This window comes from Gorilla gorilla, chromosome 17 (assembly GCF_029281585.2).
Source record: "Gorilla gorilla gorilla isolate KB3781 chromosome 17, NHGRI_mGorGor1-v2.1_pri, whole genome shotgun sequence".
NCBI classification, from domain to species: domain Eukaryota; kingdom Metazoa; phylum Chordata; class Mammalia; order Primates; family Hominidae; genus Gorilla; species Gorilla gorilla.
Window position 1 is genome coordinate 91,696,703 of NC_073241.2, and position 26,263 is coordinate 91,722,965.

The following is a 26,263-nucleotide window of genomic DNA, read 5'->3' on the forward strand; positions in this document are numbered from 1 at the left end:
GCAGGTATTACCATTTAGGAAGGAGGAAGCTAATGGGAAAACCTCAGCTTGTGCTTTTTCCCTTAATAAGCATTTTTACAGGATGGCTTTGGATTCAGTCCACGTGTTTGGTTATACACTGCGCCCAGTGCTGTGTGGCTTCATCGTTTACCACTGGGGCAGTTTCTGCATCCATGCATGTCCCATACCCTTTTGCATTCAGGCTTTTCATGATAGGATTAGACCTCAAGCCCCAGCACTGACCCCGGAAAGACAAAGTCAACATCGGCGTCAGGACTGGCTGAGCCAAGGCATTCCCTCAGATTTCTGCTTTTTGGTTTTTGTTTTCAAAGCACCTTAGCCCTCTTAAATCTCCCCCAAGAAAGCACTTATAAATTTTAGGAGGACACACAAAATTGTTTAGTTAATCCTTAATTAATTAATATTTATTGTGAATAATGTGTTGATTCTATACCAAATTAATGATAAAGTAAAACTGTCTTTTAAAAAGTTTCATGAGAAAGGCCCCTTTTATAACCACAATGTATCATATATTTATGGAACCAGGCAGATAATTTTAACAATTTAACATCATTATAAAGATGTATCACTGCAACACTGCCTGAGCATGAACAACCCACCGATTATAATATTGTAACTTTTTCCCATGAGGGTAAAACACCATCTGTTTTATTACATAGTTGCAAAGGACTTTGCAGCTCATAGTGAGGGCTCTGGCTCTGAGAATTATCTGTCATTTGAAGGGTCAGGGATCTCTTTGAGAATCTTCCAAAAGCTGTAGACACTCCCTCCAGAAAAACGAATATATGGATATATACTATTTAAGGGGCTTCACAGAATCCTCCAACTCATATTTTAAAAAGGCCCATTCATAGGCCGCCCCTCTCCAGAGATGCTTTTTCTTCTCTGCTTCTTTATTTAGACTGCAAGTGATGCTAGCAGCCGGTCTTCAAATTGTTTTATAACCCTGAGGTAGCTAGATCTGTGCCTTAAACACAGAGACTGTTTTGCCTCGTGGGAATGATGGTTCCTGGCTCTAATCTGTTCCTCAAGCTTGTGGTTTTGCTGCAGCTACATAGATTTACTGATGTATAAATTCAGTAATAGCAGTTCTCAGTCAAACAGAAAGGAGGAGATATGTTTGGGGATATTTTTCAAAGAACTGGTATGTTTTCTTCTCAGAAGATCTCAGAATTGTTCTTATTTTTTAAGATTGTAAGGAATCTCCATGACTGGGCTTTGCTGTTCGTTTGCATTGTTCTATTTCTTTTCTTTTCTTTTCTTTTTTTTTTTTTTTTTTTTTTTTGAGACCAAGTCTCACTCTGTCGCCCAGGCTGGAGTGCAGTGGCGCGATCTCGGCTCATTGCAACCTCCACCTCTCGGGTTCAAGCAGTTCTCCTGCCTCAGCCTCCCGAGTGGCTGGGACTATAGGCACATGCCACCACACCATGCTAATTTTTGTATTTTCAGTAAAGATGGGGTTTTTCCATGTTGGCCAGGCTGGTCTCAAACGCCTGACCTCAGGTGATCCACCTGCCTCAGTCTCCCAAAGTGCTGGGATTGCAGGTGTGAGCCACTGCACCTGGCCTGTTCTATTTCTTTTCTCTCAGTTTATTGTCTTCCCCTTGGTTGTGGAGACAGACAGGACCCTGGGCTGTGGGGAGCAAGAAAGCTGACGTTCTGTCTCTGGTGGCAGCCAGGTCCTGGCCACACTGTCAGGGGCAGACCGGTTTTTCAGTGGGTGACACCAGGAAGATGATGTTGCCTCTGTGTGAAAATCAGCAGCAGTTCCTGGAAGAACAGTGTTGGCCAGATTTAAAGAGAGAGAGAGATACATGGATCTTTTAATGCCATAAAACAAAAAGCCCGATCTTTGCTCTCCTATAAGAGTCAAAACAGTAGCCTAGTCTGTTTTTCATCATCTTTTATTTCTCTAGCACTAAGCACTAAACCATCTAGGGATGGAGAAAAGGAATAAAAAGTGTGTCATCAACTAAGTGGTGTTAATTTGCAAAAAGTTTACACTGCTTTTTCTGTCTTCGTCTGGTGCTTAGCCATGCAAAACATCCGTAGAGAGTCTGCCCGTGGTCGACGCCAGCAAGCGGGCCAAATTAATTTTCGCCTGAGGAGAGGCAGCAGCCAGATTGATTTTGGAGGCTGTGCTATTCTCTCCACAATTACTTCTCCATGAACAGGCCTTATGGTTTCTGGTCAAAATAGTACTTTCTCATTCTTGCTTTTTCATGTAGTTTTTTAAAAAGTCACAATTTACGTTCTATAAAATGCGTGAAAGAGGCTGGAGCTTCGGTGAGCAGTCCTATAGAGGCCTTATCCCGTGGTCCCCTCAAAGTCCCTGTGCTCTCAGGACTGTGCTGATGTGACATTTGTTTAAGGGTTTTTTGGATTTTTATATGAGATTATTTTTTGTTTGTTTTTACTTACAATCACATCAAATAGTTTCTGGAGAAATGACAGTGACTGGGGACTTTTCCTTTAGGGAAGAGTATCTCCTGTCCCAGCATCTTTGTGAGGAGAATGATGATTTTTCAGACAGCTCCGCAAGTGTAGACAACTTTAAAAATCATAATACCCGTTGCTGTTAAGGCTATGTTAGCCATGTTATAAGTCCTAAGAAGCAAGGAGAATGATTAGCAAAGATCAGTGAAGGGGGAAGCATACTTCTGGTTATGTCTTAAATAACCATGCCTTAATTTAGGTCTGAAGTTACGCCTAATCCTGATGACGTGATGGTTGCCTTGGTTACAAGCCCTCTCACCTGGAGATTGGTGCATTCTCACTGTGCCCCTAGAGAGTTATTTCATGCGAAAGAAACCATAACTGCTTATGATTAATGTGTCTGTTGTTGGCTGGTGGCTTGGTTTTGGCTCCCGAAGCCACTCGTTAGTCTGTCACTTCTGAGCTGGAGAAAGTTGGGGTGGTCTTTTTTTTTTATCTTTTAAAAATCATTTTGCTTTTTAATTATTTCAACTTTTATCTTAGATTGAGGGTACATGTGCAGGTTTGTACCTGGGTATATTGTATGATGCTGAGGTTTGGGGTATGGCTGATCTCGTCATCCAGGCAGTGAGCACAGTATCTTCAGTCCTTGTTTCTCTCCCTCTCTCCCCTGCCTAGTTAGAAGTCCCCAGTGTCTATTGTTGCCTTCTTTATGTCCATGAATACCCAGTGTTTAGCTTCCACTTATAAGTGAGAACATGCAGTGTTTGGTTTTCTGTTTCTGTACTAATTTACGTAGGATAATGGCCTCCAACTGCATCCATGTTGCTGTAGAGGACATGATTTCCTTCTTTTTCTATGGCTGCAAACAATTCTTGATGAACACTGAATACCTATTTGTTTTTCAATTAATTTATTGAAGGTCCAATTTATTGAAGGTCCACTGAGCCACAGAGCCTTGAAAAAGCCTGAAAAACAAGTAGGGATTAATGCCAGGGAGTGGACCGTGTGAAAAGGAATCAATCATTTGAGAAACCCAGGCCTTCCACAGTCTGCCCCATCTCTGACCTGCGGCCTGTTGTTTGTAATGAATCTTGGGGTCATTCTCACCAGCCTGGATAATCTCACACCCTATCAACACCCCAGCTCTAGGCAGCCACAACCAGTTAGTGGGAATTCTGGCTGGGTACAGTGGCTCACACCTATAACCCCAGCACTTTGGGAGGCTGAGGTGGGCGGATCACTTTAGGTCAGGAGTTCAAGACCATCCTGACCAACATGGGGAAACCCCATCTCTACTAAAAATAAAAAAAATTAGCTGGGCATGGTGGCACGCGCCTGGAATCCCAGCTACTTGAGAAGCTGAGGCAGGAGAATTGCTTGAGTCAGGGAGGTGGAGGTGATCTGAGATCTTGCCACTGCACCCCAGCCTGGGCGGCAGAGCAAGACTCTGTCTCAAAAAAAAAAAAGAAAAGAAAAGAAAAAAGGGAATTCTCATAGCCTAATCTTTCTAGTATCTCAATATGTTAAGTGAATGGATGCTTATACACTCATTCATTCATCCATTCAGGAATAAATAGGTGAACATGAGACCACTGTATCCTGTTTGTTCCCCCAGGTCACTCTCAGCCTCCTAGTTCTTTGGTCTGCTCTAGGGAGCTGGAGAAGGAGGGGGATGGAAGGGCCGGCACTGGCTGCCCTGGGCTCACCTAGTGTCCTGGGCAGAGGAGGCAGAAATGACAGAGCACAGGTGAGCTGGTTCATCCTAGCAGCATAGACTCTCCAAGGCCATCACCTGGGAGCCAGGAACACGGGACAGTGAAGACCTGCCTGACCCCTCATCCTCCTCTGTCCTCAGTCTCTATCCCTGGTCCCACTCTCTCTTGAAATGACTGTTGTTGACCATCCTTTTCCATTCTGAGAGTACAGAAGATTTTCCTATCCAAACTTACCTCCCCTCCTTTCTTCCCCTCCAGCAGCGGACAGCCTTCTATCTCTTTCTTCACACTCTTGTTAGAATGCCATTCACCACCTTGCATTTCACTTTCAGCTAAATCTCGTAGGGGCAGATACTGGTTCATTGGCCCTGAATCTTGAAGTTAATATAGATATTTCATAATTTGGTTATCTGGTGATAATATTCAGCTTTCATTGCTGTAAAACGTCAATGCACTATTTCAAAATATACAAAAAATGTGGTCACTGTATGTACTCTGCTTCATTTCGTCCTGTCTCCCTTCTTTCTGCACTGATAGGGCTCATTTTGGAAGGCTTTGGTCTGTAAGACTTTCTAAGTAATTTTCAAGCATGATTCAGAATGGAACTATTAAATACTGTTTCCCTTCCCTTATCATCACATACCCAGTTTCTTCTAAATGCCTGAAACAGAACTTACATTTCCATAAAAAGGAAAATCACATGAGAAGCATATGGGTTAAATATAAAATAAGTTTTTTTAAAAATTCCAAAAGAACCCAATGTAGCCTGGGTAGTTTGAGTGTATTTGTGTATATTTTTAGTTCTCTTCCTTGGAAGAAAATCTACATTACAATTTGGTGGTATTATTTGGCATAGTTCTTGTGATTTAATATTCATGTGTTAGGCATTTTAAACAACATAATAAGCTTTTGAGAAGAAAGGTATGCATTGTCTTGCTTAAAAATGTAAATTCTGTCAGGGATTGTGTTCTTAGAACTAAGTTTGTTCTTTCTGCCTGAGAAATGCAGATTCCACGGAGCCTGCTATGTCAAGCATGGACAAAGTAGAAGCATCATTCTGATTATGATGGGAAACATCACTGATTCATTGTTTCTGTTGACTTACTTGCTATTTTTAACACTCTCAAGTTACCTGAACATTTTTCTGGTTAAGTCACATTAAATATTAATGTTAAGTCAACTAATCCATTCTTTTTTTTTAAGTTTTTTTTTGAGACAGGGTTTGGCTCTATTACCCAGGCTGGAGAGCAGTGGCACGATCTTGGCTCATTGCAGCCTCCGTCCCCCAGGCTCAATCCATCCTCCCATCTCAGCCTCCCGAGTAGCTGGGACAACAGGCCTGTACCACCACACCCTGCTAATTTTTGTATTTTTTTTTTTTTTTTAGAGACTGAGTTTCGTCATGCTGCCCAGGCTAGTCTCGAACTCCTGAGCTCAAACGGATCCACACACCTAGGCCTCCCAAGGTGTATAGTCCCAGCCACTCAGGAGGCTGAGGTGGGAGGACAGCCAAGCCCAGGAGGTCAGGACTGCAGTGAGCTGTGTTCACGCCACTGCACTCCAGCCTGAGCGATTAAGCAAGACCCTTTCTCAAAGAAACGAAAACAAATGTCTGATTATGAAGCTTGTACCCTAACCCACTGCACTGTCTGGGATTACAGGTGTGACCCTCTGCACCCTGCCAACTAATCCATCTTAACTGTTGGAAACACTTCCAAATTCCCATATTTAATAAAAATCCCCATGTCATTCTGGCTTTCAAATCATACTTTTGGGTAGCCTTCAAATTTCATCAGTCATATTGTGTTCAGGGACCTGTAAGATTGGTTCGATAGCCTGAAGGTTACAGTTTTGTCAGTGATATTATAGACGTTAGTCACTGGGTGCTAAGTGTTTTGTGTGTATTATCTTCTTATTCCTCACAGAAATTCTATGGGACAAGTTCCTCGCCCAGGATCATACAGCTAGTAAGCCACAAAGCCATGGTTCAAGTATCTGATTGCAGGCCAGGGCACAGTGGCTCCCACCTGTAACCCCAGCACTTTGGGAGGCCAAGGTGGGAGGATCTCTTGAACCCAGGAGTTCAGGACCAGCCTGGGCAACATAGACCTCTTCTCTACAAAAATTAAAAAAAAATTAGCCAGATGTGGTAGCATGTACCTGTAGTCCCAGCCACTCGGGAGGCTGAGGTGGGATGATCACCTGAGCCCAGAAGGTCAGGGCTGCAGTGCAACCTTAAACCACCGCACTGTCTCCTCTTAAGTCAGTGCAAGTGATGCTGATTTCATTTATTTACTGTGTCTTGGAGAATCCTCAGTGTGTCACAGAATAGGGACAAGCACAGTCCTGGCATCATTGGCTACTCTGGCTGAGGGAGAGGCAGTAGCTAGGCCTGGCCTGGCCCAGAGGGTTCCACAGGAGGGACAGTAGGATGTACAGTGCATGATGGTCCCCTGGTTATGGTGAGACCCCTCTCTTCTGCCAGTTGTCTTGGGATGTTACTATTTTCACTATCACTTTCTCTTGTGGGGAGAGCCTTTTCTTCCACATGCTTCAAACTTTATCTTTTTTTTTTTTTTGGCAAGCAAAATAAATGTCAAATAAAGGTCAGAGGCAGCCTCGAAGGGGAACACTGTCAGAAAGGGATCCCGAGGAGAGGAGGCAAGAGGGGAGGGACAAGGCGTGGTTTGGCTTAATGGACTAACAATGCCTATAAAAAACCTCTGGTCTTCATGTTTTTAATGTAGACTATTTTTTAGAGCAGTTTTAGCTTCATAGGAAAATTGAGGGGCAGGTACAGAGATTTCCTATATTCCTCCTGCCCCCCCACACATGCACAGCCTCCCCCACTAGAGTGGTACATTTGCTGCACTTGACGAGCGCATATTGACACGTTGGGGTCCACTCTTTGTGTTGTACGTTCTATGGGTTTGTACCAATGTATCCTGGCATGCATCCACCATGATAGTCTCCTACAGAGTAGTTTCACTGCCCTACAAATCCTCTGTGCTCTACTCACCCCTTCCTCTCTCTGAACTCCTGGCAACTACTGATCTTTCTACTGTCTCCATAGTTTTTCCTGGTCCAGAATGCCATAGAGTTGGAATCATACATTCTATAGCCTTTTCAGATTGGCTTTGTTTACTTAGCATTATGAATCTAAGTTTCCTCCATGTCTTTTCATGGCTTGATAGCTCTTTTCTTTTTTTATTTTTTGAGACAGAGTCTCATTCTGTCACCCAGGCTGGAGTGCAGTGGCGTGATCTTGGCTCACTGCAAGCCCTGCCTCCGGGTTCATGCCATTCTCCTGCCTCAGCCTCCCGAGTAGCTGGGACTACAGGCGCCTGCCACCATGCCCGGCAAATTTTTTGTATTTTTTTAGTAGAGACAGGGTTTCACTGTGTTAGCCAAGATGGTCTCGATCTCCTGACCTTGAGAGTCGCCCGCCTCGGCCTCCCAAAGTGCTGGGATTATAGGCGTGAGCCACCGTGCCCGGCCAGCTCTTTTCTTTTTAACACTAAATAATATTCCATTGTGTGGAGGACATGGGGGATTTGTTTATCCCTTCATTTACTGAAGGACTCTTGGCTGCTTCCAAGTTTGGCAATTATGACTATAGCTGCTGTAAACATCTGTGTGCAGATTTTTGTGTGGACATAAGTTTTCAACTTCTTTGGGTAAATACCAAAGAGTATGATTGCTGGATCATATGATAAGCGTATGTTCAGTTTTGTAAGAAGTCATCAAACTGTCTTCCAAAGCAGCTGTACCCTTTTGCATTCCCACTAGCCAAGAATAAGAGTTCCTGCCACCCACCCCCATGCTCACCAGCATTTGGTGTTGTCAGTGTTCTGGATCTGAGCCATTCTAATAGGTGTGTAGTGGTGTCTCACTGTTGCTTAAATTCTCACTTCCCTAATGACATATGATGTGGAGCATCTTTTCATATGCCTGTTTGCCATCTGGATATCTTTGGTGAGGTGTCTGTTAAGGCCTTGGGTCCATTTTTTAATCGGGTTATTTGTTTTCTTATTGTTGAGTTTTAAGAGTTCCTTGTTTATTTTGGGAAATAGTCCTTTGTCACATATGGCTTTTGCAAATATTTTCTTCCAGTCTGCGGCTTGTTTCTTCATTCTCTTAAGCCTCGGATCTTTTTAGGCCATCTTGGGTAAGCCTCATCTGAACCATCCCTCCCCTTTTCATACTTCCTTACTAGCCACCAGCAAGGGAGGGGTCCCTGCTAACTGCAGAGGTCCCCGTTGAGTTTCTAGGCATTCAGTGGGAAGAGTTACCCTCCTGGGATACGTATCAACTGCAGAAACCATGAGAACCATGTTGAAAAGGAGACCCACAGCACCCACCTGATTATACAGCTGCCAACACGGTGACCTATTGATGTCACCATCGCAGATCAGATGTGAGCTCTCTGATGTGAACAACTAATCTGTTCTGCAATACAGAAAGCAAATGTTAAGGAATTCTTACTTTTAGCAAGGACAGTTCAGTACTGAGGTATCTTATTAGATAAGGATATTACCAACTAATTCTAAGCCTTGATCTACTCTCGTGCTACATTCAACTCACAGCAGACTTGCGTGATGAGAAATGAGGCTGTGGGGTTTAACGTAGAATTATATAGATGAGTGCTCTAACCGAAGACAATCATATGATTGAGGACTTCGGCAGAGCAAACAGAAGTTGGTTAGATTTCCAGAGAAAGTGCCCTTTCAGTCTTTAAGACGCATTGAGATCCTCTAACAAGACAGGGATGGAAAGATAATACTACTCTTCAGTATATTTCATGAATCTCTGTGTCCTTGGGAGTTCCGTGAGCACGGATATTACTTTCTGGGAGGAGGAATGCCACCATTGCACCTGTGACTGACTCTTTGCTATTTCCCTAGCATTTTCAAATCTATCATCTTGTTTGACCCTTATGCTATCCTGCTGAATATTCATGTGCTCATTTGTTCATTTATTTAACAAATGTGTATTATTAATATTTGCTTGCTCTACGCAGTCGCACACTGCCAGGCCAGCACAGCTTGATACAGATTGGGAGAGTTAGGTGGTTTGTTCCAAATTCTCACCACTAGTGACAGCCAAGTCTCAGGACAAGACCCAAGAGCTTCTAGACTCCTATTATCTCCTCTGCCCCACATTTCTGCCCCTCCTGAATTCAGGCAGCCATTAATGCCTCCATCCCTCTAGTTACCACTTATTCACCTCTGCTCTTCAGAGACTGAAACACCACAATGACATTGATGTCATTAGATTGCTTTCCGGTGAATCTGGATTATGACATGCCATGGAAAAAGAAGGCTGTTTGGCAGTTTTCATCCTTGAACAGTGTCAGTCGGTAAAGGGGAAAAAAAACCAATCACAGAAACCTGGCGTGCTCACGTGTAGAGCACCTGCAAGCTGGTGTTTGTGATGCAGCCAACCTGGCCTGGAGAGAGGGCTTAGTCAATTCTGTATGGAGAGTGTTGCTTCTGTTACTGTTATTATTGTGGTAGGTACTCAATCTATCTCCACTCAACCCACAGATTAACCCACACCCGCCCAGGAAGCTGACTGAAGCCCGTAGCACACTGATTATTCACAGCTCGTGGGTCACTCTGGAATACCCAGACCCTTCTGCTCCCACCTGCTGAATGGCCATGTTTTCTAAAGTCCATGGGTGCTCCCAGTTCTGTGAGTGTGAGCTGATCTTGTCATTCAAAACATTAACTATTACGTTAACTGGCAAGAAAAAATGAGTTTGATAATCATGATTATTTCTATGAAAACTATTGAATACTTTGGGATGATTCGGGGAATGAATTGCTAAAACCTTTTTGGTATTGAAGTTGAGATGAATGACACAACCGTGAAAGGTGGAAGGAAGAAAACTCTAGAAGGCTCCTGCACTTAGACTGCTTTTTGGCAAGTGACTTTTGGTTCTCTTTCCACGTTAAAGAACCCAAAACTAGAAATTGTAGGTAAAGCATTCAAGATACAGTTGGTACAATCAGTAGACCCATTCGCAAAGGACAGGCCCGTTTTCCATCAGAAAGTTGGTGTTTTGCAGCAAGGGGTGGGTGGCTTGAACATGAGGGAAACATATCACAGGATCAGTATTTTAGAAGCATAAGTGGAGAGCTTCTACAACTCAGTTTTACTGAATATTTAGTAGAGAAAATCTGATTAGCAAACACTTCTGAATATTGAAAAATGTCCAACTTATAAGATGTCACTTCCGAAAACGGTAGTGCTAGATTAGAGCCTCAGTGGGGAAAGTTCCCAGAGTAATGCTCCTAAGAGTTGCCCGCGCCTTCAGGACTGGTGACATAACTGACATAGCCCAGTGGAAAATGAAAAATTTTCCCCTTTTGCAAAAATTAATAAGAATTTCATGATGACAGCAAAGCATTTAACCCAGCGTGGAGCTCTTCAGAGCATAAGACCCTGTGCAGCTGCACAGGCCCATGGCGACCACTCTGCTGCCACTTAAGAATTGCCACATATTGTGTGATTGGCACATCAGTATAACTTTTTTTAAAAAAGTTTAGTCTCTATCAGTTTACTATATCTCACAAGAGTCACCATGCATGGATAGACTTGACCGATGGTTGTTTTTGTCATTAATTTTAGGTTTGTTAAAGAAACACTTGAAGAATAAACTTGTTTTAGAATCTCCTAAATCTTTCTAGGTAACTGTCCTTTACATCTTAATGGTCAGGAATTTTTTTTTTTTTTTTTGAGAGAGTCTTGCTCTGTCGCCCAGGCTGGAGTGCAGTGGCATGATCTCAGCTCACTGCAAGCTCTGCCTCTGGGTTCACGCCATTCTCCTGCCTCAGCCTCCCGAGTAGCTGCGACTACAGGCGCCTGCCACCACACCCAGCTAATTTTTTTTATTTTTAGTAGAGACCAGGTTTCACCGTGTTAACCAGGATGGTCTCGATCTCCTGACCTTGTGATCCACCCGCCTCGGCCTCCCAAAGTGCTGGGATTACAGGCATGAGCCACTGCGCCCAGCCAATGGTCAGGAATTTAAAGGCCTAGTTTTTGCCCTTCCACAAGCCTCATGGCCTTCCAAAAATAATATTCTTTTTTTTTTTTTTTTTTTGAGATGGGGGTCACTCTGTCACCCGGGCTGGAGTGCAGTGGCATGATCACAGATCACTGGAGCCTCAGCATCTCTGGGCTCAGGTGATCCTCCCACCTCAGCCTCCCAAGTAGCTGTGACTACAAGCGTGTGCCAGCACACCCAACTAACTTTTTTGTATTTTTCATAGAGGCAGGGTTTCACCATGTTGCCCAGGCTGGTCTCCAACTCCTGGGCTTAAGCATTCACCCACTTCGGCCTCCCAAAGTGCCAGGATTACAGGTGTGAGCCACCGCGCTTAGTTCCCCAACAATAATATTCTTGGTTCATTCCATGAAACAAAGGATTCTGAAATGTTTAGATATTCTACTTAGGCAAAAGGGTTTGAGGTCCATCTGAAAAAAGAAAACAAAAATGAATATATGTCCTATAGAATATTTAGGTTATCAGTATCAAAGATACTGTTTGCCATGGAGCAATGGCATGGAATGAAATTCTCAAGATGAAGGACTTTACACAAACCATAGGTTTTACCTGGATTCAGACTCATCAAAGGTTCTCACAAGGAAGAAGTAAACAACAATGGATTCATGATGATTTGTTGAAAAATAAAATTTAAAATGGCAGAGAAATAATATATACCATGACATAAGCAGATAAATCAGTGAGGAGGATAAAGAAGAGATGAGAACGAATTCAAAACCATAAATCCATCATACAGTGGCTGGAGATATCCTCTGTGTAGTTTTACGTGATACTGAAGAACAGAACCAGCAGGCGATGATGTCGTAGTGAGAACACCTCATGATGGATGGTTTTGCATTTAATCTCATCTCTTCTTTATCCTCTTCATAGATTTATCTGTTTGTGTCATGGTGTATATTAAAACTAGAGGAACTAGGTCAAGAATAATCATACGTCTAAGCAACTTTAAATTGCTTATTTTATTAAATAAACATGGTATGTTTTTAATCAAAATAGAATTTTCATTGTATGTGCATTTTTTTAAAAATTGAGTGTCCCATTCCATGTACTTTTTATTTTTCACTTTGACTTTTTCTATTAACCAAGTAGTGCTCTCTCAAATAGGAGGACTTAACTGTGTTGCTATGCCTACTTCTGTTGCTGCTACGGTAGAAGCCTTTTTATCAGCCCCTGGTCAGCAGTTGCTGAGTTACTTAAAAATGTCATCTTACAAGTTCATCTCTTAAATATTTTTTTACTTAAAACATATACCTTATAGTTACAAACTGATTATTTTATAGTATAAGTCTGTATGTACTGGCTGATTATAGTTTCCTGAGCCCTTTTTTTTTTTTTTTTTTTTTGAGAGAGTCTTGCTCTTGTCACCCAGGCTGGAGTGCAGTGGCGTGATCTTGACTCACTGCAACCTCCGCCTCCTGGGTTCAAGCACTTCTCCTACCTCAGCCTCCCAAGTAGCTGGGATTGCAGGTGCCCACCACTATGCCGAGCTACTTTTTGTATTTTTAGTAAAAACGGGGTTTCGCGATATTGGCCAGGCTGGTCTTGAACTCCTGACCCCAGGTGATCTACTCGCCTCGGCCTCCCAAAGTGCTGGGATTACAGGCGTGAGCCACCGCGCCCGGCCTCCTGAGCCCTTTTTACATTAACCACACCACCTTAATTTCCAGTTTCGATTTCTTCAATGTGAAATGAAAAATTACAGATATTTAAGAGCAAAATCCTTCTGGAGTTTTATTATTTCCTTTTCCTATTCTTTTTCCTCCTTTCTCACTTCTCTGTGGCCCTGGGAACTGTCTCATTGTCATATTTGTGTTCTAGAATATTTTGAGTGATAATGTCGGTGCTGTGTGTTTTGTTTTGGTTTTCTGTGGGGGGAGTGGAACAGCTTGCTTCTGTGCCGCCAAGCTTGCTTCTGTGCCGCCATTTTGAAACCAGAAGTCCTTCCTTTTTCTTTCTTTTTTCTTAGTTTCCTTGCCTACACCACCACACCAGTTGAACAGTTTGTGGTGATTGTTTCATTTTGTTTGTATGTTGTTTTTTTTTTTTTTTTTGACTTTTATTTGGGTCCTTGCAAAGCATTCACTTTAGTTTTCATAGAAACATTTCCCATTTTTTCTCACTAATATTTCACTGCTTTACCTAATATGTAATTAAATTTCCTGATGAGTTTATCTGGTGACAACAGACTTGAGAAGTAACTTGGTAAGTGGTGGGAGCAGAAGGGCATAGATACAGTGGTGAGCAGACCCTCACTGGAGTACGCTGCATGCCTGGCAATGTGTGGAGAGGGGGTGGAGAAGGTGCTGGGTAGGTGGTAAACAGGAATGCCAACGGGCCTCCCTCATGCTAATTGGGGGTGCTTAGAAAAGTCCTGCCACTGCCCATCTTGAAGGACATCCCACACAACTGCCTATGGGAGAAACAGCATGAGGCACAGACCTCCTTCCAGGACTTTGGATTTGTTGCTCATACTTGAAATCCTTGTGTCTTCATGGGCTTTTCCTTGTGTTTTGGTCTTGGCTTCTCTAGAGGTTACCCAGTGGGTCAGGGGAAGGCTCCTCAAAGGAATTTCCTACATGCGTATTGGTATTTTAGTCAGGCCATCCAAAACATGCCTTCCAAATTCGAGGAAAATCTCGTGTGGAGTGGTAACAAAAACTTCATTTTATTTGTATGAATTATTACTAAGCTGAGTCACAATGGAGAATAAAAAGGGGTGAATCGTGAGGAGCCATTTTGACATTCCTGGCCCCTGATCAAATGGAAGGATTCTGTTTGTGATGCTGAGTGTTGGGGTGTTTCTAGATCTGCTTGGTTTGTGGCACTTTCCTAGACCAAAGTCTAGGAAATTTCTGTCTTTAAAATGGAAGAATCGTAAGAGCTAGCAGGTTGCCTAACATTTGTTGGACTTTGTTTGTTTTTCAAAAGGCCCGTTGCTTAAAGACTGGCCACATCTAGTCACCCACAAAGCAATGATGCTAGAACCCCCTAGGGACAAAACACCCTTCAGAGTTCAGAAGGGAAAAGTGATTTATAGGACTTTTTTTTTTCTATTTTAGTTTTGTGAATCTATTTTGTTTCCGGAAGTAATTTTAATGTTAAGGAAGTGGATTAATCTCTACTGAAAGCTGAGCCCACGTGGCCCCGTGATCCTCCAGGGCTGAGCTGTTAGGGACCATGAGGAACCAAGGCACCCAGGGTGATGGGGCCTCAGATGTGAGTCCAGAGAGGAGAGCAGACTGAGGTCTCCTCCCTTAGCTGTGCTTGTTCTGTGTTGAACACACACACACATACACACATACACACATACACTCTCTGTCTCTCTTTTGTAACATCTGAATCTTGTCTGTGATTCTGTAATCTTGGTGTGCTCTCTTGCCAGTATCCCAGAGTCCCACCTCACAAGCAAATGGTAAAGCATGAGTCTGCCCCTAGGCTTGCTCATTTCTCATCTCTTCCTCTCCCCTCCTTTCCTGTTCCTCCTCTCCTCCTCCTCTTCCTCTCCTCCTCCTTTTCCTCCCCTCCTCTCCTGTTCCTCCTCTCCTCCTCCTCCTCTTCCCCTCCTTTTCCTCCCCTCCTCCTCCCCCCTTCTTGTTCCTCTCTCGTCTTCCTCTCCCCTTTCTTTCCTCTCCTCCTCCTCCTCTTCCTAGCCCTCTCCTCCCCCTTCCCCCCTCCCTCCTCCACTCCTTTTCCTCCTCTCTTCCTCTCCCCGCCTCTTCTCTTTACTTCTTTTGTCTTTTTTCTCTTCTATTCCTCTTTTCTCTGCCCCGCCTTCCTCTGCCTCAGTGGGCCTGGAGGGTTACAGTGTGGTTCCCTGTGGCCCGGGGCTGTGGGAATCCGGGGAGCCGCCCTCCACTCCCCAGAACCTTCGTCTCAGCAGACCCTGCCTCCGGGCGCTGACTCACCCTCCCCGTGTTCTCCCTTCCTCTCCCCGCAGGAAATGTGACTGGAAACAGTAACTCCACGTTCATCTCCAGCGGGCAGGTGATGAACTTCAAGGGCGACATCATCGTGGTCTACGTCAGCCAGACCTCGCAGGAGGGCGCGGCGGCGGCTGCGGAGCCCATGGGCCGCCCGGTGCAGGAGGAGACCCTGGCGCGCCGTGACTCCTTCGCGGGGAACGGCCCGCGCTTCCCGGACCCGTGCGGCGGCCCCGAGGGGCTGCGGGAGCCGGAGAAGGCCTCGAGGCCGGTGCAGGAACAAGGCGGGGCCAAGGCTTGAGCGCCCCCCCATGGCTGGGAGCCCGAAGCTCGGAGCCAGGGCTCGCGGTGGCAGCACAGCCTCTGCCCCAGCCCCGGCCACCCAGGGATCGATCGGTACAGTCGAGGAAGACCACCCGGCATTCTCTGCCCACTTTGCCTTCCAGGAAATGGGCTTTTCAGGAAGTGAATTGATGAGGACTGTCCCCATGCCCACGGATGCTCAGCAGCCCGCCGCACTGGGGCAGATGTCTCCCCTGCCACTCCTCAAACTCGCAGCAGTAATTTGTGGCACTATGACAGCTATTTTTATGACTATCCTGTTCTGGGGGGGGGGGGTGTGGTCTATGTTTTCCCCCCATATTTGTATTCCTTTTCATAACTTTTCTTGATATCTTTCCTCCCTCTTTTTTAATGTAAAGGTTTTCTCAAAAATTCTAAAGGTGAGGGTCTCTTTCTTTTCTCTTTTCCTTTTTTTTTTTTTTTTTTTTCTTTTTTTGGCAACCTGGCTCTGGCCCAGGCTAGAGTGCAGTGGTGCGATTATAGCCCGGTGCAGCCTCTAATTCCTGGGCTCAAGCAATCCAAGTGATCCTCCCACCTCAATCTTCGGAGTAGCTGGGATCACAGCTGCAGGCCACGCCCAGCTTCCTCCCAGAGACACGGTCCCACCGTGTTACCCAGCCTGGTCTCAAACTCCCCAGCTAAAGCAGTCCTCCAGCCTCGGCCTCCCAAAGTACTGGGATTACAGGCGTGAGCCCCCACGCTGGCCTGCTTTACGTGTTTTCTTTTGTGCCCCTTCTCACAGTGTTTTGGAGATGGCTTTCCCAGTGTGTGTTCATTGTAAACACTTTTGGGAAAGGGCTAAACATGTGAGGCCTGGAGATAGTTGCTAAGTTGCTAGGAACATGTGGTGGGACTTTCATATTCTGAAAAATGTTCTATATTCTCATTTTTCTAAAAGAAAGAAAAAAGGAAACCCTATTTTTTTCTCCTGAATCTTTTTAAGTTTGTGTCGTTCCTTAAGCAGAACTAAGCTCAGTATGTGACCTTACCCCCTAGGTGGTTAATTTATCCATGCTGGCAGAGGCACTCAGGTACTTGGTAACCAAATTTCTAAAACTCCAAGTTGCTGCAGCTTGGCATTCTTCTTATTCTAGAGGTCTGTCTGGAAAAGATGGAGAAAATGAACAGGACATGGGGCTCCTGGAAAGAAAGGGCCCGGGAAGTTCAAGGAAGAATAAAGTTGAAATTTTAATTTACATTCTCTTTGTCTAGATAAGAATAGCATGAATAGATCCTCTTTTATTCGTAAATAATCGTGCATCTGTGGGTTAGCCTTGTAGAAGTGGAAAACATTCCATTTTCCAATGCATTTAAATGTAAAGCCAAATCTGCATGTTGTGAATTTAAGAAAACTTATTATCCTAAAGGTGCCTTTCTCTTGGCATCATCCCCCTTGTGAGAAGCCTAGAGGACGCTCCAGGTGGAAGGAAATCCCCTGGGTGGTTTTATCTTTTGTTACCCAGTGAGCACTGGTTCCCCGCAAATACTGGGGAAAAGCAAAAATACACAAGCAAGTTAAAATTAATTTTGCACATCTGGTAGGTTATAAAAGAAAGCACTAATAGTAGTCACTGCCCAGACTTTATTGGCCACAAATGCCCAGCTGAAGAGCATGACTGTGGATCACTGGTTTTTCCCTCCTGCTTGAAATGCTGGGGTGGTAGCGGTCGATTAGGATTTTCAGTGGAGAAGCACAGGACAGTTCTGTAATTTATGGGACTCGTTAGCCAACATAAAGAACTGCAGGAAATAACTGCACAGCCAGGAGGATCCGTTGGTGGGAATTTACCGTCATTCCTGCCCTTTTATTTAACATCATCCACAGACAGATGTTATACTAATGGAGGAAACCATTATACCTTTTGATATGGAATATATTACAGAGTTACAGTTCACAAAGTAGAATGCTGAGCTGAAAACCCAAGTCCCTGCTGTGACTGTCATCTCACTGAGCACGTCGCTTTTCTTTGCTTTTATTTTTTCCTTCTATAAAAAGGCAATAATGATAATTTATAATAGTTTCCCTACCCAGAGATATTAGAAGGATGCTACAGTGAATGTTAAAGTACCTTGAGATCCTTAAATCAAAGGTGCTATATACATAAGACTCTACTTTCAGAAAAAGGTAATATTCTTTCCTGCACTGATCCCTACTAATTCTGTATTGATCCAAAGGCAACTCAATGCTAAAAAATGTATAGAAAATATAAGTCTGTGTCTGTGTACTGTAGAGATGTATGTGACAAGTGTAAACAAAATGAACTGAAGCAATAATGAACAGTTATTAGGGGGAACATGATAAAGAGATTATATTAAGCTTATGTTTCACCATAAAATCCTTTTTATGGCTTGCTAAAACCGAGCTCACTGTAAAATCATGATCCAACTTATTGCTAATCTTTATGATATGCTTATTCCTAATCTTTATGGTATGGTGTCAACCGTTCATTTGTATCTTATTGCTCATTCCCTGGACCACAGACTAGGGACAGAAAATACTTGCTTTGATAATATATATGCTGTTGATTTCACAAAAATTTCTTAAAATACAGCCTGGGTACCCAGTGAAAGAGCTGAAATGGAAATGGAGTATCATGTTTCCTACTCACATTTTACTCAGCTGTTGGAAGGAAGAATGAATTTCTCAAGAGCAGTTTGAATGTGTTAGATCAGAACCTTCATGTGGTGGGGAAAATGGGATTATTTCAGTGTAACAAACCACCCAAAGACTTAGTGGCTTAAAATAGCCACCATTGGCCAGGCACAGCGGTTCATGCCTCCCAGTGCTTTGGGAGGCCAAGGCAGGAGGATCACTTGAGGACAGTAGTTAGAGATCAAACTGGGCAATGGAGTGAGACCTCGTCTCTACAAAAAATACAAAACTTATCTGGGCATGGTGGTGTGCACCTGCAGTCCTGGCTACTCAGGAGGCTGAGGCAGGAGGATGCTTGAGTCCAGGAGTTCAAGGTTACTGTGAGCTTTGATTGGGTCAGTGCACTCCAGTGTAAAAAAACAAAAATAAAAACCACCACTTATTTAGCTCCCAATTCTATGGGTTGGATCAGCTTGGGTGGTTCTTCAGGCCTGGTCCCTCCTGGCCTGGTTTGCTTACCCATTTACAATGACCCGGCTAGTTGGCTGGGCCAGGCTGTGTGCTCTCCACCTGTCCCCCATCCTTCCAGCCACCTAGCTGGGCATGCTCTCATGGTGGTGTTGAGCCTGAGAACAAGCAGAAACCTGCCAGGCTTCTTGAGGCCTAGGCTCGAACTGGCATGCTATCACTTCTGCCACATTCTGTGGGCCAAAGCAGGTCACAAAGGCAGCCCGGATCCAAGGGATGGGGGAACAGCATATCCCCCCCTGGGAAGAGTTGCGGAATGAGAGGGTAGGGGGTGGACACACGGAGGGGAAGATGGCCCCCTTGCCATCTGTCCACCACAGCGCACTGCGTGGAGTAAAATGCTGCAGAGAAGAGTGCATTCTGGGAAAAAAAGAGGAACATATCCCAGCCCCTAACCAGTGAGTAGCTCCTTCTCTGGTGATTGAATTCCTTTAATGCACAGCACTATAGATTACCACAATGGAAGGGACACCCACGTTCATATTTAAGTGCTGTGTCAAAATTCCTTCCAGAGCCAAATATAGGTGATTTGGGAATTGAGCCTACTGTACTGCTTCCGCATTCCTTTGGCACAGAAAATTGAAAAGTCACAACTTCTAAAATCAAGAAAACTGGTGAGATACCTTGGGGTAGAGAAACCTGCATATAAACACATAAAAGATCTAGTGTTCACCCTTCACCTCAGCTCAACAAACAAACTCTTGTTACAATTATACAAGGGTGAGCTTGAGCAAAGGTGCTGTCTTTGGTGGAAGAAACGTAGTTTTGAGTTGTTTGCTCTTTGACAGTCTCTGATGGCATGTGAGTCTGGTGCACTGCTGTGGGCTGCGCTGGGCACAAGTTGCATAACCCGCTTTTGGAAGAGGAGACAAAGCATTCAAAGCCCTAAACACTCTGTTGCTGAATCATCACGTTTATTGAGTGTGCTTTTAGTGGCAGGGCCCTGAGCACCTGGGAAAGGAGATGAGGAGCGCTGGAGGGTTCAGAGAAGAGAAGACGAGACAATGCTCTGCTCCAAGCGCCAGAGGAGGCTTCTGGGAAGGGGCTGTCTGTGGAATTTCTGACCCCCAGAGCCCTGCTGGTGAAGTCTTGCAACCACTAAAGCTTTGCCAGAGAAGAGGAGGGACCTGACACTGGGCAGTGGCGGTGCCAGCAGTGAGCACAGGCGGGGTCTAGGTGGGATCACTGAAGCCAAGCCAAGCGGTGCAGGGGGAGCCACCCTGGACCAACACCCCATGGCTGCCCCACTGCGGAACTGCCTACTGCGACAAAACAACCCTATGTCCCCCAAGGTTTCAACAAAGAGGAGGACCGAATAAATGTCCCAGTGGGCAGGCACACCCACAAGACTTGCTGCTCCTCCTGACCCACCCGCATGGCTCTGCACAGCTGTGAGTCCAGTTTTCTCTCTTCCTACCTCCCTCTTACCCCAGTTATCCTGACCCCAGGGTGAGGTTGAAACTCATGCTAGGCTAACATCTTTTTCCTTGATCCCATTCGTAAAACTGGCGTACAGGAATGCTTTAAAAAAATCTTTAAGATTACCAGTAGTATAAAAGTTAACATGACAAAATTACAGGCCTGTTACCAGATCTTCGTACTAACCAAGGAACTGGTGACACTACCCTCTTCCCTGTGTGATAGAAAATGCAGATGTTTTGCAGACAGACCTGGTTCATGACTCAGCGCTGTGACTTGTGGACTTATCTTGTGCAGCTACATCACTTCTTAGCCTTGTTTTCAACATGCGTAAACAGAAGGTAGTAATATTAGTCTTTAGGGCTGGTTTGAGGATGACGTGAGATGGGAGACAACCAAGCACTCACTGGCAGTTCCTAGAAGATTCCAGTAGTAGAGATCTGACTGTCCTACACTACTTTCCCTCCCTGTCTCTGACACTTGTTCATTCCTGGGCTCAGGAGCCATCTCAGTCATCATGTCGGACCACGTAACTATAACCAAGCTCTGCTGCCCACCTGGGACACCTTCCCACTCTTTGCAACTAGGTCGGAGGGACGCACCTTCTCCACAGACAGTTGACAGGACTGTGATGGTTGACCCAAAAGTTGTCATCTTCTGACATGACACACTGAGGGAAGTAGACTTACCCAATATAACTTCACGTTATACTGTCTTAAAAGACTATGATTAAAATGGGCATCAGTGTACGCAACATGTAGGGCACAAAGAATAGCCAGATGTGAAGGTTGAAAGGCTATGTGTGCTAGTTTGTCTTGGTGTTCCTGGTGCCTCTCCCCGTTTGGGAAGAATAACAAATTGACCACCGGCTCAGAGGAGGTGGCATTATAGGTCCAGGCCCCTTCAGGAGGGCACTGGAGTCCAATGAAAGCTTTCGCTCTCACCCAGGCTCTTGGTTTCTCACGGGCAGGGGTAGCCCAGGAAACAAAGGCTGTATAGACTTTTTAAGTCGTGAGAAAAATGACATTCTTATGGTGAGGCTCTTAGAGACTGTCTCCATTTAAGCAGCAGCAGTAAAACATCTTACCCTAAAATGAAGAAGCAAATTCATTTTTATTGGCTTTTATAGCCTCTCTCTTTGAATGACAAAGAAACCATTAAAATGAATGTTTAAAGTTCTTAGAAGAGCTTTCTCTAAATATTTAGTCTGTCAGTGGAAAAATAAACATTTTTTACATCAGGTCTATTGAGTTTGTTATATACAGTAAAATTCACCCTTTTTAGATATATAGTTTTATGAGTTTTAACAAAAATACATAGTTGTGTAACCACCACCATCACAATCAAGATATAGAATATTTCAACATCCCAAAGTTCCCGTTTCCCTTTTCAGTCAATCCCTTCCCCACTACCCCTAGCCCCTGGCAACCATTATCTGTTCTCTCTTCCCATAGTTTCACCTTTTCCAATTTGTCATGTAGAGTTACACAGCACATAGCCATTTGAGTCTGGCTTCTTTCCACATAATGTCCTTGAGATCCATCGGTGGGTACACCAGTAGTTCCATTTTTTTTCTGAGTAGTAGTCCATTGTATGGACGTACTGCAGTTTATTCACCAACATATGGGTTCTTTCCTGTTTGGGGAGATTACAAATAAAGCTACTATAAAAACTCGTGTAGATGTGTGCTTTCACTTATCTTGAGTAAATATCCAGGAATGGGATTACGGGATCATATGGTAAATATCAGTTTAACTTTATAAGAAACTGCAAAACTGTTTTCTAAAGTGTCTGTACCATTTTGCATTCCCATCAGCAATGCATGAGAGTTCTAGTTGCTCCACATCCTCACCAGCATTTGATATCATCAGTTATTTGCTGGTTTGCTTTAATGCTTGCCATTATTATAGGTGTATAGTATCTCACTGTGGCTTTCTTTTCAGTCTGTGACTGAATACCTTCTCGTGTGCTTATTTGGCTATCTTTATCTCTTATTTGATGAAGTATGTTCAAATCTTTTTGCTCATTTTTTTTCTTTCTTTTTGTGAGATAGTGTCTCACTCTCTCACCGAGGCTGGAGTGCAGTGGTGTGATCACAGCTCACTGAAGCCTTGATTTCCCAGGCTCAGATGATCCTCCTACCTCAGACTCCTGGAAAGCTAGGCCTAGATATGTGCCACCATGCCCAGCTAACTTTTTAATTTTTCTGTAGGGAGAGGGTCTTGCTATGTTATCCAGGCTGGTTTCAAATTCCTGACCTCAAGCAATCCTCCCACTCTGGCTTCCGAAGAGCTGGGATTGTTTGTTTTTAATTGTTTTCTTATTGAGTTTTGAAAGTTCTTTATATATTCTGGAAAGTGGAATAAGCATGTTTAAAGCTTTTAGAGCATTTCTGTTAAGTATCTGTTATGATTAGCAAAAAATGAAGACATAATTTTTCATTTTTAAAAAAATTATGTTTCAGGAGATGTACACCAGTAGTGTTTATTCAGAGTAAATTTTTCCACATTTACACAGTGGGACTCCCAATGTCAGGGCCCAGTTCTGAGCTGCCATGTCCTAGAATTGTCCTATATCCTTATGGAATGCAGCAGTCACCCTCCTAGGGGCCCATTCTCCTGTGGAAACTGAGTTTTGTAACACACATGCTGATATAAATGTGTTTTATTGGTCGGGGAACTGTGAAATGTCTTTCTTTTTTTTTTTTTTTTTTTTTTTTGAGACAGAGTCTTGCTCTGTCGCCAGGCTGGAGTGCAGTGGCATGATCTCGGCTCACTGCAACCTCTGCCTCCCATGTTCAAGGGATTCTCCTGCCTCAGCCTCCCCAGTAACTGGGACTACAGGCGCCCACCACCATGTCCAGATAAGTTTTGTATTTTTAGTAGAGACGGAGTTTCACCCTGTTGGCCAGGATGGTCTTGATCTCTTGACCTCGTTATTCACCACCTCAGCCTCCCAAAGTTCTGGGATTACAGGTGTGAGCCACCGTGCCCAGCCCATGAAATGTCTTTCTATTGATGTTTTCTGATTATTTTATATATTAAGGAGAATATTATAATGAGTGCTGGGTGAGGGAAAAAATAAAAACAGAGTGCACATGCCATCATCCTCTATGTCTGGCAAGGGAGACAGCAAGCATCCCCGGGACAGATTTTGTTGGCATGAGGAAGGTTGTTTAATCACATCAGTGTAAGTCCAGTTGGTTTGTGTTGGTCTGGTAAATATCATATGGTAAATATCTGTTTGTTGTGACCAGAGCACAACAAACATGCCTCTGCAGTTGTCCCTTAGTCCACAGAGCCTGTGCTGGGTGACAAGAAAGGCCCCAAGAGGGTCAACAACTGGGAGCTTCTCTGAAGGATTAAGATTCCCCAGCAGGGAAGGATACCCAGGGTGCTAAAGGTGCACCTGGGCTGATGGCCTGACGTGGAAGGTTTGTGGGAGAGATTTGGGGCTGGACAAGTGGATGCTCCTGCACATCCAGCCGCCTCTGACTCAGCTCTGGAGACAAAGGCAGAGCATGTGAGTGAGGGAGGTCTGATTTCAACCCTGAAGCCCAAGCCTCCCCTCGGGGGTAGACAAGTATGTGTATGCGTAAGACCAGTGCTCAGCAGTGAGCAGAGGCCATGACTGAGGCGGGAGACAGGGACTGTAGTCCCTTCAGGCTACTGAAGTCACTAGCCTTCCTCACCCTCTCTGGGGCATTTGGAAGGAGAATGTGTCTGCTTTGGACCAAGTAAGATGTTGGGGTTTGTAGATGACTGGTGGGGGAGGCTTCAAATGTGAGCAGTTTGACATATGGGAGCTCCAGCTGTTAATATTAATTGGAAAAATGATGAGCCGTGACTGTGTTTATACTTGCAGCTAGTGAAGCCGACTTATGCCAGAGACGGGCAGATGTTGGGAAAAAAGGAATCAGGGCATTATGAACCTTACCCAAACCAGCCTTCCCAAGAGTAGGTACTCTTGAAAATATAAAACTCCAATCGAATTTCATCAGCCTTCACATAAAACTTCACGGCTCTCCGTTGTTCGTGGAATACATACCAAAGGTTTTCAGATGGTCCTCATGGCTCCCCACCCTCCAGCCTCATCTCACGCTACTCTCCCCACCTCCAGCTGCACTAGTCTCTCCAGTGCACACACTGCCTGCCTTGGGGGCTTTGCACATGTGATTTTCTCTGACTGCAGCATTCTTCCTGGTTTTTCCCTTGGTTAGATCCAATTCACCTCTCAGTTCAAACAGCACTTCCTCAGGGCAGCATTTCCTAACTGCCCTTTCTCCCTGAGACCAGACTGGTCCCCTTTTTAGGGGTGCTTAGAGATGCTGGAACTTATCCTTTGGGGCATTATTCCAGCTTGTAATGATAAATTTATTTTAGAATTTGAATAGGACCTGTCTCACCACCACACACACACACACACACACACACACACACACACACACACACACGCCACTGTATCCAGCAGGCAGCATGATTCCTGGTATATGTGGATGCTCAAGAAACATGTGCTGAATGAATGAATGCAGGTGATATGCCCTGAACCCTCAGAAACACCCTTAAACCTCACTGCCTCACCGTCATCCCAACTTCCTTACTGCGTTTTCACACGCTGACCAAAGTCCAGACAAGGCTACTATGTCCAAAGGAGAGATTTCAAAGCAGAATTCATAAGGCAAGCTAAAGGAAACAAAACTGAAGAAGTGATTTCATACAGGTGAGCCCAAGGCAATACCCTGTGAAGAAGCAACAGCATATGGTAGACTGAAATATGAGATTGTTTAGAAATTCCTTCAAGAAAAGCAAAATCTTGAGCTGACAAGATCAAGAACTCATGTTCATATCTGGGTTCCCAAAGGAAGCAGGAAAAATAAGAACCTCTGACAATGCCTTAGGGAGTCAAGGAAAATGAAACTGGCTGGGTGCGGTGGCTCACGCCTGTAATTCCAACATTTTGGGAGGCAGAGATGGGCAGATGGCTTGAGGTCAGGAGTTCGAGACTTGCCCATGGTTAGGATGACTTTGTGGATAGGTGGTCATGTTTATATCTAGTAATTTTTACTTCCTCCAAGGCATTCTGCTTTCAGCTGTAAAAAAATGCTATACACTAGAGTTAAACTGATTTGGATAGGCAGAGTCAATGACGGAAATATTCTTTTCATACCACAAATCTTTTCATTAAAATCAGATTTAGTCCCAAATTAAATAGTAAGTCATAGAACTTTGCATTGAAAACTTTATATCTATGATGGCTAATTTTATGTATAAATGTGACTAAGCCACAGGATGTCCAGATATCTGGTTAAACATTATTTCTGCCTCTATGAAGAGAGACACATTTGAATCAGTAGACAGAGTAAAGAAGACCCACCCTCACCAGTGTGCAGGCATCATCCAGTTCGTTGAGGGCCAAATACAATAAAAAGACAGAGGAAGGTTGAATTTTCCTCTCTGCCTGACAACTTGAGCTGGGACATCCATGGATTCTATCTTACCCTCAGTGCACCTTGTTCTCAGGCCTTCAGACTCGGACTGAAGTTTATACCATCAGCCCTCTGGTTCTGAGGCCTTTGAACTACACCAACAGCTTTCCAGACAACAGATCTCCAACTTGCAATAGATCATAGGACTTCTTGGCCTCCATAATTGCACGAACCAATTCCTTATCATTAATAACTCAATCAATCTCTCTATATATGTGATGGTTAATACTGAGTGTCAACTTGGTTGGATTGAAGGATGCAAAGTATTGATTCTGGGTGTGTCTGTGAGGGTGTTGCCAAAGGAGATTAACATTTGAGTCAGTGGACTGGGAGAGGCAGACTCACCCTCAATCTGGGTGGGGACCATCTAATCAGCTGCCAGCACAGCTAGAATATAAAGCAGGCAGAAAAACATGAAAAGACTAGACTGGCCTAGCTTCCCAGCCTACATCTTTCTCCCATGCTGGATGCTTCCTGCCCTTGAACGTCAGACTCCAAGTTCTTCAGTTTTGGGACTCGGACTGGCTCTCCTTTCTCCTCAGCTTGCAGACGGCCTGTTGTGGGACCTTGTGATTGGGTGAGTTAATACTTAATAAACTCCCTTTTATATATTTGTCTATCCTATTAGTTCTGTCCCTCTAGAGACCCCTAATACATTATATATTACATATATACATATAAATACATATATAATACATATAAAATATCTATCTCTATGTATGCATATTT

The 26,263-nt window shown here is 44.2% G+C and overlaps 1 protein-coding gene and 1 long non-coding RNA gene across 3 annotated transcripts in view; one reads left to right on the forward strand and one right to left on the reverse strand.

Moving 5' to 3' along the window:
- The window catches only part of TNFRSF11A (TNF receptor superfamily member 11a), a 61,400-nt gene extending 43,306 nt beyond the window's left edge, over nt 1-18,094 (forward strand). For both annotated transcript variants that reach the window (XM_004059497.5, XM_063699284.1), the window contains one exon: nt 15,185-18,094. In XM_004059497.5, the coding sequence (XP_004059545.1) occupies nt 15,185-15,468 (284 nt within the window). In that variant the 3' untranslated portion in view covers nt 15,469-18,094. The remainder of the gene's footprint in view (nt 1-15,184) is intronic.
- LOC129528395 (uncharacterized) lies at nt 408-15,416 on the reverse strand. The gene is made up of 4 exons (XR_010131250.1): nt 15,153-15,416; nt 8,537-8,624; nt 4,410-4,549; nt 408-3,425 (listed from the first exon to the last, which is right to left on the reverse strand). It is a non-coding gene; the product is annotated as an uncharacterized lncRNA (long non-coding RNA).
- Nucleotides 18,095-26,263: the final 8,169 nt, after the last annotated feature.